The sequence below is a fragment of the Sphaerodactylus townsendi genome, unplaced genomic scaffold, assembly GCF_021028975.2.
Source record: "Sphaerodactylus townsendi isolate TG3544 unplaced genomic scaffold, MPM_Stown_v2.3 scaffold_18, whole genome shotgun sequence".
NCBI classification, from domain to species: domain Eukaryota; kingdom Metazoa; phylum Chordata; class Lepidosauria; order Squamata; family Sphaerodactylidae; genus Sphaerodactylus; species Sphaerodactylus townsendi.
The window spans coordinates 3361799-3374140 of NW_025950341.1; the positions used below are offsets into that span (position 1 = coordinate 3361799).

The 12342-nt window shown below is 42.6% G+C and overlaps 1 protein-coding gene across 1 annotated transcript in view; it reads right to left on the minus strand.

Moving 5' to 3' along the window:
• Positions 1-7892: 7892 nt before the first annotated feature.
• The window catches only part of LAMC1 (laminin subunit gamma 1), a 175117-nt gene continuing 170667 nt past the window's right edge, over positions 7893-12342 (minus strand). The window contains exon 28 of the mRNA XM_048482484.1: positions 7893-11973. Within this exon, the coding sequence (XP_048338441.1) occupies positions 11717-11973 (257 nt within the window). The 3' untranslated portion in view covers positions 7893-11716. The remainder of the gene's footprint in view (positions 11974-12342) is intronic.

The window sequence follows — 12342 nt, forward strand, 5'->3', positions numbered from 1 at the left end:
GAAGTACAACAACATGTTGTACCACCCGTAAGGAAAGGAGGAAAAGCCCCACATCCTAAAGCCACAGAGCAGGCAGAAAGTCAGAATTTTGCATAGTGTGCCCACCCCCTAGTCCCATTCTCTACATGCCCAGTACAGAGATGATCCCTGTTCCTACTTATATGTGGAGCCTGCCTAGTAGCATTTTGTTTTTTATTATCTGTTTTCCTCTGGCTATGCCATATGCTTGAATTACTGATGTGGCCTGATGACCACTCTTCAAGTAAAAAAAAATTAATAGCCTATGACATTGGAATGCTGTATCCTGATATCTAGCAGGGAATGTCCCTTGAGTAAAGGGACAGCCTGGGTATGATGTCCCCAATTGGATAAGGGAGAGTAAAATGACAGCTAGAAATTGACACCAATGGAGAAAAAATGAATACACACACACACATAACTACAGATATCTATCTATCTATCTATCTATCTATCTATCTATCTATCTATCTATCTATCTATCTATCTATCTATCTATCTATCTATCTATCTATCTATCTATCTATCTATCTATCTATCTATCTATCTATCTATCTATCTATCTATCTATCGATATCGATATCGATATACATCCCCTATATAATACATACAGATTGATATCTATATCTATACCCCCTACAAAAATAAATGTAATTTATTTATCTTTTTTTCTCCATTGGTTTTCAATGGGAAACATACACACATACACACCATGAGTTACTAATGTAGCTTTAATTTTGAATCTGCTGATCCCGCATTAAGGTTTCGAAAAAGAAACCAAACTGAAAACAAAAACTTTTTGTACATCCCTAATGTACACTTGCTGTGTGTGAACTGGGAAGCAGAGGTAAACATTCAATCCACTTTCACAATTGTTTGCAAGTGGATTTTGCTATTCCACACAGTAAAATCCAGCTTCAAAGTGAATTGAAAGTGGATTGAAAATGCATTATTCTGCATGTGCAGAAGGGACCTAGCCTAGATCTTCCCACCTCATGATCATGCATCAAACCACAGGCAGTGGAAAAACATGCTCTTCCTTATTCCGCCTGCACTGTGGTGTTTATAATACTGATCTACCTTACAGGATGGTTGAAATACCAACCTCAGAAGGAGGTTTGGAGTTCTCCGGGAATCACAACCAGACTAGAGAGATCAGTTCGCCTGGAGAAAATGGCAGCTTCAGAGAGCACTCTATCCAGCATCACTTCCCTGCTGAGCTACCTCTTTTCCCCAAACTCCATCTTCCCCAGACACTGCCCCCAAATCACCAGGAATTTCCCAAGACACAGTGGGCAACCCTATGCAAGGATTACCACCAGGTAATGCAAGCGCTCAAATAGGCTTCAACCATTCATTTCCATGAAAAGCACTTTCTATGTGTGGAGGAGCTCCAAAGCAAATAACTGACACAGCCCGGGGGGGCGGGGGGAAAGCTTCCTGCACACACAACTTATGACTAAATACTACTCACTAGAATGTGTCTGTCATGACCTGGTTGGTGACTACTTGGCTGTTTAGATAAAGCTGCCTGGAGGGCTCCTTTATCTCAAGCTAAGTTGGAAGTTAATTTCCACCCCCTCTGGGGCTGTGGCAATCAAGGGCACACCTTTCCTTGCTGCTCAGGTGCAGTGAGCAAGCCAGGCGAGGCCAAAGTGGCTAGACTGTGGCTGAGGTGTCAGCAGTGCAAGGAAGTACAGTCACACCTGGCCTTGTCAAGGCTGCATCTCCTACCTGAACAATGCTTCCTCCCTCAATAAGCAATAAATTTATCTTGCTCTTGACATCCGTTGCATGCTTGCTTTTTAACCCAGCCCTTTTAGCATGTCTTCTACAGCGGTCAACAGGAAGGGGGACAGGGGAGGGGACAACGACGACAACAATGACAATTGAATTATTTAGCAATATTCTTAGCAATGACTAGTCAATACAGAATATATTTTCTTTCCATTCTTGGGTTGCTGAAGGTGTTTAGCTAAAAGTACTTTTCACAAAAGCAATCATTTATTTCTAACAAGCTCAGGTAGAAGTGGTGGGATGGGGTGGTCACAAAAAATATGTACAAGAGTGGTCCCTCATCATAAATCACCACATAACAAGTTACACTTAAAACAAATTAACTTAATTGCCATGGGCACAATGGGCACAAATGTTTTTAGTTATAGTGCTGCTGTGTTAGATAAATTTATTTCATAAATGTTAAGATAAACTTTTCAACTATATTAGATCAAAAATAAGTCCATACTTAAATGATTTATTTGACCAGTCCCAGATGTTGCTTCTGAGGAAAAAGGGCATCCTACAAAACTCTGAAATCCATCAGGTCCTTTCAGTCTCTCCTGTTACTGGAGCCCTCTTTAAACATTTTTTTTCATTTGGCCACAACCCCACAAATTAGGCCAAATAGTGCAGTGGGATAAAACCATGGAGAAGCAGGTGTTATGGAGTGCTTTTCTTGTATAAAGATTGTCCTTCATTTTGTGTTATGAATGGCAGTTTTGCACATTACTTAACTACAGATTTATCTTCAGTCTCTACTGACACTGTAGGGTATGTGTGTGTGTGTGTGTGTGTGTGTGTGTGTGTGTGTGTGTGTGTATATATGTATATGTATATGTATATGTATATGTATATGTGTGTGTGTGTATATATGTATGTATGTATGTGTGTGTGTGTGTGTGTGTGTGTGTGTGTGTGTATATATGTATGTATGTATGTATGTATGTATGTATGTATGTATGTATGTATGTATGTATGTATGTATGTATGTATGTATGTATGTATGTATGTATGTATGTATGTATGTATGTATATATGTATATGTATATATGTATATGTATATATGTATGTATATCCACACATTCAAATATACACACACACACTCAATTTATATGTATGTATATGGAACCGTGTATGTATGTATGTATATGGAACCGTGAGTTTGTTGCTCACGCCCTAACACTGAAACTGCTGGGCCAAATCCTCTGAAATTTCCCCTGAACAATGCTCACCCAAGCGAGAGTGTTTTCCGCTATTTATAAACCTCAGGTGCCACCCCTGAGCCAGGTAGAACTTGATTTTCTCTGACACCTACCGCTTCTTCCTGGACTCTGAGCCCTCGAACGCTGCGGCTGTTAAACTGACTCACGCTGCTTGCCACGCCCAACCCCAACCCCAAGCCAACCACGCAGCTGCAACAAGAGGCGCCTGTGGCCACAACCTCCTGCAGATGACCCAGCAGTTGTTTCTGACCCTGGGAAAATTTATATCCAGGATCATGGAATCCACATGGACAATCATGCAAGAGGAAGCTACAGCAGAAAGGGAGAGGAGGCAAAATTGTCCTTCCTGCTGCTTCAGTCAGTTCAGCAAGATCAGGAATTGGAAAGGACTGCTGAGGAGAGGAATGTGGAAACGATATTCAATCCTTGCATCTGCAGATTATGGGATTCAAAATTGGTGCATGCAAGGATTGCCCAAAAGAAAGCCTTCATAGTTTACATTTTGATTCCTTGGTGTTTTAACACACACACACTCCAAATGTCATTCCTGAATTTTGTAATCAAAGTAGTCTCAGGAATAGGCCATTGGATCCAGAAGTCTGGTTCTCTGATGTGGAAATGCACTGCTAAGAGAACACATTTGACACAGACGGATCCGTCATGGTGACACACCATGGGAATTATAATGACAAAACATGCTAAGAAAGTAACATGAGAGAAGGAAGCAAAATGCTCTAGTCATCTATATAAAATCCTCCCATAGAAAAAGCTAAATCAAGGGCAACATATTTTAAGAATGAAGGCTAGCGTCTGAGTTATTTAAAACTATGGATTTTGTTCCCTGTAAACTTGAAGTATTCCCAGTAGGTTTGCTCTAACGTCTGACCACAATGCTGGGATACTGTTCCTTCAGAAATCCATTTATTAATAAAACACTGAAAAAACAGCATTGCACTTACCAGTAACTGTTTGGTCTTCTGTGCAGGCACACATGGGGATTGAGGGCAACACTCCATCTGCTCAGTTCTCTATCCACTGTCACAGGAGCAGGACGTGCTTCTTCTCACTGTGGTCTTTTTATCTTTTGGAGCTGCATGATGGAGGGGGAAAGACTGCACTCTTCAAGGCGTGCACAAGTTGTGGTGCCAGGATGGCTCAGAATTACATACACGAGGACTGTCTGACGTGCCCCAGGGAGGCTCATGTCCCCTCTAAGTGCAAGGCCTGTGCCCTTTTGACACCCAAAGTAAGGCAGGTGAGAGCCACTTTCTAAAAGCAGCCCCGTGGGAGCAATCGATCCGGCTCCTAGGTATTTCCCAAGATTTGAGCAGGGAGGACAAAACTCCATTGGTGGTGCCCCTTCCACTTCCTTTGACGTTTCTGGCTGTTCCTTCCATGAACTTAACCAGGGCTAACTCGGGGCTGCCCTTGAAAAAGTCCAAGAAAACACACAAGTCGAAGAATAAGCCTAAGAAGGCATTTCTTCTCCCCCCCTTCCCCCCCCCTTCTGCACTGCTTCTGGGAGAAATTAAAAAACTCCTACCAAAGGGGACTCTTTCGGAACTCTCAGACCCCACAATTCAGTCAGGTTTCTATTCCAGCTACTTCCTAATTGACAAAAAGGTTGGGGAAAACGGCCTATTTTGGACCTCAGGAAGATAATAAGCACCTGAAAGTGTCTAAATTCCAGATGTTGTCCTTCCCAGAGGTACTTCATTGCTTGACATGGACATTTGTTTTGCAGTCCTTGATCTGAAGGATGCTTATTTTCATATTGCTATTCATGAGAACCATAGACAGTACCTCCATTTCTCCTTGGTCAGTCAGTGTTCGAGTTTGCTGCTCTTCTGTTTCGTCTGGCCATGCCCCCTTGGATGTTCACCAAGTGTCTGGTGGGTATAGTGGGCCACCTGCACCTGCAGGGGTGTACCATATTCCCTCATCTCAATGATTAGCTGTTAGTGGCCTCATCAATTGGATGAATTAAGAGAAACAAGTGGCCCTCACCATATCAATGATGGAGAATCTGGGACTTATTGTTAATTACGACAACTCATGTCTGGTCCCTATTCAGGAAGTTAATTTTATAGGGGCGAGACTAGAATTGGCCGGAGCATACCTACCGCTCTCCAGAGCAATGGCCATTTGTTCCTGGGTTCTTCGTTTTCATCAAAATAGGTTCCAACAAACAAGGAGTATTCAGAAGCTGCTGAACTTTATGGCATCCACAATCACCCTGGTCCAACATGCTCATCTCTTTATGAGACCTCTGCAAAATTGCTTCATTCCACATTACAGAGCTGTTTCGACCCACAGTGGCTATGCCTTTCAATCCCCATGGCTGTGCTGGCGTCTCTGAGAATCTGGCTGGGCAATGTCTCTGGCTGGGCAATGTCTGAGAATCTGGTACAAGGGGTCCATTCTGGCATAATTCACCATGATTTAGAGACATTGACGGATGTCTCCTTCACGGGTTGGGGGGACATACTGTGATGTTGGGGGCATACTGTGATGTGATGCTATTTGCTTAGGACAGCTGACTTTTGCAAGGATGTTAACTTGTTTGTGTGTTTTAATGGGCTAAGAAAAGGTAGAGCAGTTACAACCCAGACATTGTCCCACTGGATCTCTAAATCTATTTATATAGCCTATTTACAGGACAGGTGCAGTGTTGTCTTAGAGCAGTGGTGGTGAACCTATGGCACGGGTGCCAGAGGTGATACTCAGAGCCCTCTCTGTGGGCACACGCAAACTGAGTCGCCCCCACCCCCACCCTCACCCATCTAGGTTGGCCTGGGTCGCTGGGCTCGATTATTAGCATTAAACCTAAGACCTAGTTTTGGGGAAACAATGTAGGTAACCCTGTTAAGCGCTGTTAAACCCCACTGATTTTCATGCGAAGAACTACAGAATGATCCTTTACCTGGGAGTAAGCTCAGTTGCTGTCAATGGGGCTTGCTTCTGAGTAAACCCTCCTAGGTCATGATTCACCCGTTTGAAAGAGTTGCACGGTTGCTTCAAAGCAAAGCCACCAACTACCACCAAGCTTACTCCCGAGTAACGCACGTCTCAGAGCCAACTGTTTTTTTCTAAACCAAAACCTCAGTAATCAGGTTAAATTGCCACGTTGGCACTTTGCGATACATAAGTGGGTTTTGGGTTGCAATTTGGGCACTCAGTCTCGAAAAGGTTCACCATCACTGGCTTAGAGTCACTGCGCATTCAATTGGACCCCTTGCCGCTTCAGCCACATTCGGAGCAGCAGTAGATCTCCAGGATGTCTGCAGGGCGGCAACGTGGTCCACAGTGGTCACGTTCATGAAGCATTATACACTAGTCGTGGATGTCATAAGTGGCTGTGGGGAGAACCGTGCTTCTATTGTTAAGTAGGCAGTCTGCACCCGCCTCCAGGCATGGTTGAGCTTGCTACTCTCGCATGTGAGACTGCAGAGACCACAAAGATGAAAAACAGTACTTACCACTAACTGTTGTTCATCGAGAGGTCTTCTGTGCAAGCACACATCCCTCCTCCGCCTGTTTCTGTTCTTGTTTTTCTTACACAAGTGAGAGTGGCAACAGAAGCAGAACTGAGGGGATGGAGTGTTCCTCTTCCATGTGATCGTTTGGGTGGGAAATGATCGTACCAAGTGGGACAGCAGGGTGAAACACTCCAACTAAGAACTTTCTAGAAGCTTGGAAGATCCTATTTCCGTGACTGGCCTGTGCATGCGCAGTTCCATGTGGAACTGCAGAGACCACGAAGATGAACATATTCCAAATTCACATTGTAAAAACTGAGTTTAGAGAATGTTGCTGATTTTTAGTTTGGTCTCCTCCATTTATTGAAGTTCGGAACGGTTGAAGAAATTAAAAAAGTGAAGTTCTGAAGGGTTCAAGATTTAGTACGGCAGAATTTTAAAATGAGTTGTAGGTTTAGATGTAACTCTCTCATTTGAGTCTTCAGGTACAATTCTAATTTTAACCTGTAAATTAAGCTACATCAGAACGTGCAGTCCAGATCTGGCTGCAGAAGCACTCGTCTGGTATGAATATTGCTAGAACTACAAATGCTGCACCTGTTAGGCTGAATTACATGATCAGCTATACTCAACTTCACGTAAAGATGTTAGTAGATTGTATGTTCCTCCACCACAGAACAAAGCATGCCGGATCTTCTTTGTTGTAGAATGTTCTGCCTGGGTCCTAGTGCCTACCTAGCCCTGTTCTCTGCCCCCCCCCCCCAAACCCCCATCCATTTGAAAGTTAAAATACATTTTGGCATAAATGCTCTTCTATCAAAGTACCAAGTTCAATAATGCACAAATGGTTTTGACAAAGAGAGTGTGTAAAAATGAATGATAATTCTCATATTCATTTGGGATTAAATTCTAAATGTGGAAGCATACAATTTTCTCAGCCACTGTACCTCAACAGACCGAACAAACATCTTTATGTGAAACAGAGCATAGAACAGGACAAGACACTGTGAAGTAGCCATCAGCAAGAATGCCTTCACTGATAAGAGACCACAGCAGCCACAATGGGGTGAAAACACACACAATTAAATAACATGACTTCCTTGGCTTCATGGAGCCCCTTGGAATTTTTTCCCCTTAGTTCACCACCAATACCATCCTGGCCACAACAGAAAATAACTCCTGGGAGACTAATTATGGGAGATGATCTAGTAGCGTTTACATCCACGTAATCCTGCTTTTTTGTGGTGGTTCCATTTCTCTCTCAACAATCTAAGAGTGCTCACAGGATCAACGAGGCTGGGGACCTCTTGCCTTGAACAAGCAGTGTGTATGAATGGAAGATGTCGATAACTGATCTCCCTTCCCCCAGTAAACTCTCAACAAACCAGCATTATAAGGGGTTACAAATATTCAGACTTTATTATAAATAAGAAATACTGTTTTATACATAAAAACTGCCAAGTGTTGCATTTGTTGTTGCTGTTCACTGCCCCCAGACAGCAAGACCACAGATTTAAGGCAAAAAGAAAAATGAGGGAGAGGGAATAAAGGCACATACGGGGTGCTCACAGTCAAGAATAAAAAGTAAAATGAGGGGAACTCTTCAAATGGGTATCTGCTGTAGCACCTGGGTGTGTTTCTGCGAGCAGCGGCTGTGTCGTCTCTGTTACGTAAAAGAAATAACTTGGACCTCTAACAAATGTGATAATGGCTGTTAACGCAGTATTTGTAATTAAGAGGATTCCTACAAAGGTCTTTTATTTATTTAAAAATTTAAAAAATCTGTTAAAACCGGTTTTTCAGCAAAAAAAGAGACAAATATTAAGAAAGACAGGGAACCTTAAGGCCAGAAGCATGCAAAAAGCAAGCTCTACTATGATGGAGAGGTGATACAGTTAGAACACAGCCATCTGACTGGCTCAGCCAGACAAAAAATACTGAAGCGTCAAGTGTGACGTGCCACAACACAAGGTCGTTTCCAGTAAATGGCTTCAGGGTGGTAGGCAGGCAAGTTGGTTTCATGTAAACCTTTGAGAAGTCATTTGTTTCCAAGAAGGGAGGGATTAGCCCCATACCACACCCCTGGAATATACAGTAATCCTCAGTGACTGAAAACACAACCTCCCCTCATACAACAATGCAAGCAGAAAAGGCCACTATTTTGCAATAAGACTTGGGTACTGAGCCTATAACAACAACTTCTTTTTTACTCAGGTGGGAAAACCTGTGTCTGGGCTATATTACTTGAGACTGTGCGGGTGGGGGCTCACAGGGCTGAAAGCTCCTACCTGATAAAAAGAAAATTAGCATGTCAACAGCATAAAGTATTTGTGCCTGAGTCTACTTTTCCATGGAGACCATTTCTGTAGGGGTATTTTTATGCCTTTTCACTATTTTTATCCTTCCATTTTCCCTAAAGACTTCTGGGCATCATATCTAATCCTCCCCCCTTTCTTTTTATCCACACTTGAGAGGTAGGTTAGGCTGACTGTGTGAATGGGCCAAAGCCACCTGCATCTAGGTTTCAGTACTAGTTCAACGCTCTAAACCACCCCACTGGTCTAAAGCAGTACTGCTCAGTCACAGGTCTATCATCACAGTGAGAACTAGCCCAAGGATATAGTTCAGGGGTGTCCAACTCTGGCGCTTCGGATGTTCATGGACTACAATTCTCATCAGCCCCTGCTGGCAATTGGCCATGCCAGCATGGGCTGATGGGAATTGTAGTCCATGAACATCTGAAGCGCCAGAATTGGACACCCCTGAATAGGTTGCATCACAAGCACGGCAAAAAGTCTGCAACAGCTTATAACATTAAATCTGTTTGAACATAGTGACTTAGATCTCTGGGAATGTTTCTGTAGATGGAAGGATTTTTGCCTGAGTAGGACCTTTAAGTATTTGCCTTCCCAAATGCTGTTTCAAGGACAGCATTTGGATGATATTTTAAGCTAAAGGGAGAGGGGGGAGGAGAGAAAGTAATGTCCCATGACTGGAAACCCTTCTGTAAGCAGAAACACTCCAGTGGATCCAAGCCAAATTTGGAAACCAGAGACAGAGGGCCTATGCAGACAATACTTTGTCCCTCAGGACTGTGCTGTGAGTGGGCCTCAGATTTATATGCACTTTCTAGTGTTCCCCTCATCATAAGTGGAAAGGTAGGGAGCAAACTGAATTTATCTGAACGCAGAAACTAATCCCACTTCCACTGACAGAGGAGGACAAGATGCATAGATCTGAAGCCACGTCCCTGATCATACTTCAGGTAGAGTCCTGGAATGCAAAATATTGCACGAAAAGGTCCAATGAATGTCAGTTCTACACAAGTGAGTGCCCTCCATCTTCTGAGCATCCATGCTGGCTTTTAAAAGAAGACATAAACAATTGGTACCTTGCCTCAGTATACAAGAAAGAAGGCTAATGTTAACATCAAACAAAACTGTTAACTGCCAACACATGAGTGTGCAAAGTAGTTAGGAGACTGGGCAGGGAAAATACCTGAACACCCCCTCCCCCCCGCCCCCAGAGTAATAAGGACAGAGTGCATGTACTGTGATGGTTAAGAGAAAGCATAGAGGAGAACAGTGCCATTTTAGAAAAAAAAAAGACCAAGCCTATTTACATGAAGGAATTAGGGGAGGGGAATAGACTTTTCCTCACACTATAATCATGATTAAAAAACACAAAAAAAATACCCACATTCACACAAAAATATAAATTTGAAATAATTAATAGCACCAGTGTGTGTGTCAGATAATAAATTTCTTCCCCTCTACGCAAACGTACAAAGTTGCATAGTGTTTAAGGGCAGGTATACATGGATCTCAAAAAGGCAGGGGGGTGGGGTGGAAGCCTCTGATCACTCTATCAAGGAAACCAGAGACTGATAATTTCCTCTAATGGCTGACTTATATGGGCGTGAAGAAACAACAGAGCTGTCTTCTCCCTATTAGGAAGATAAACTAACATGGATAGTGGAAGAGGGAGAGAACCTCGAGGAAGGCAGAAATTCGTGCTGAGCGGCAGACAACTGTATTTGTAAATACTACAAACTTTAGGGAATTATTTATCCCAGAAATTAGGCCTGGTGTCCTTTCCCAGAAAAACTGGATCAACTGTATTGTAGAATTTCTCAGCCATCAGACAAAAAGAAAAGCCTCCCGGGATAAAAGAAACACCAGCCAATTTCCATGGAAGACAGGGCTGGAAAGATCTGGCCCGTTTTCTAACACTTAGAAGATTATGACGACTTCACAAGCATGTCTAGGAAGAGAAGTTCTTTCTGGATGGTTGATTTCATAAAAAAGGAAAGAAACCGAAGTCTGATTGAGAGAGAATCTGTTCACGTTAATCCAGTTGTCCCTGGAAAATGAGATTTTTAGTGACTGGCTGGTGACAGGAATTAATCCTGATCACAAGCAGATTTTCCCATCTTCAGAAATTCAATGTCTGCCTTTGTTCTCAGAGGCCAAAGGCCAAGATATAGCACCGTGGAGACCTAATGCATCACTCTTCCCCTATGACTCCGCAAAAGCTGTTTCTAAGAATCTGTGCCTTAGGAACGGGATATACATATTGCACGTTAGAAAACTGGCAACTGGCTACCAAAAATTGTGATTTTATTGGCCAATTATATATATGGCTGGCTTTTCATTCTCTTTGTTTTTAATGTGTGGTTATTGAGAAGGCCTTTGATGCTTCTTACAACGTGTGGCTGCAACTGGCCATTACTATTGAACACTTTGGTAGCCAAACCTTTTCCTTCATAGAAAAAAAGAACACAAAATAAGTGGGGGAAGAAAGGAGAAGAACGATACAAGAAAGAAGGGAATGAAGAAAAAAAAGATTGTTTGCGATCCAACTGTACACCATTTCCCATGGCCACTTCTACAGTTCAGTACAACAGTCCAGAATATTTCACATCATTGTGTAAATTAAAAGGGGAGTGTTTTCTGAGAAAGAGGGATCAAGTGGAGTGCGTTTGAGCAGGAGAACCTGTATATATAGTTGTCTCAAAGCCCAAAAGACCAATTCTTAAATTTGCTTTTCATTCAGAAGTTTGTTTTCTCTTGAATTGGGAAAGAACAACTGAGAGCTGTAATGGGAGATGTGGTGAGGGTCCTGAAGAAGGTAATTTTAGGAATTAAGGCACTCCATGGCCAAATAACTGCTCCACCAGTCACTGAGGGGAAGCCCCCCCCTGCCTTTAGCACATCCTTAGGGTTTCTCAATGGATGGGGTGTTAAAGCAGCCGGTTGGCAAGGTGTTCTTGATGTCCTCTAGATTAGCAATGTCTTTCAAGATGGCGTCAATGTCCCTGTTGTATTCATCAATGGCACTGGCCTGCTTCTCTGCTGCCTTTTCTAGATCAGACACTTTTCTATCCAGATCGTTGTCCCTCATCTGGTTCTGGGCGGTATTTAAGGTACGTTCAATTTCCTCTAGTTTGCTCAAGTCCACCGTCTCTAGATCCCCTGGGGAAAAAAAGCAAGACAGAGAATGAGGACAGCATCTTAATCAAGTTGCACTTATTCATGTCGGAATGAAATTCTAACCACAAAGAAATGCAGAATGGAAAGACAAAGGTTTGATTGCTGCATGATAATTACATTCATTTGCACTATAACCATTCTCTAGTATAAAAATTAGCTCTAACCAGAAGAGGAAACAATTTCCCCCCAAGTTATTTAATTCCAGAATTTTAATTTGAGATCCAAATACAGTGGAACCTCGGTTGTAGTTGGCAATACGCCCAAAAAGAATCGATGAAAACCGAAACCGATGAAAACCGAGGCAAACTTTTCCATAGGAATCAATGTAAATCCAATTAATCCGTTCTAGGC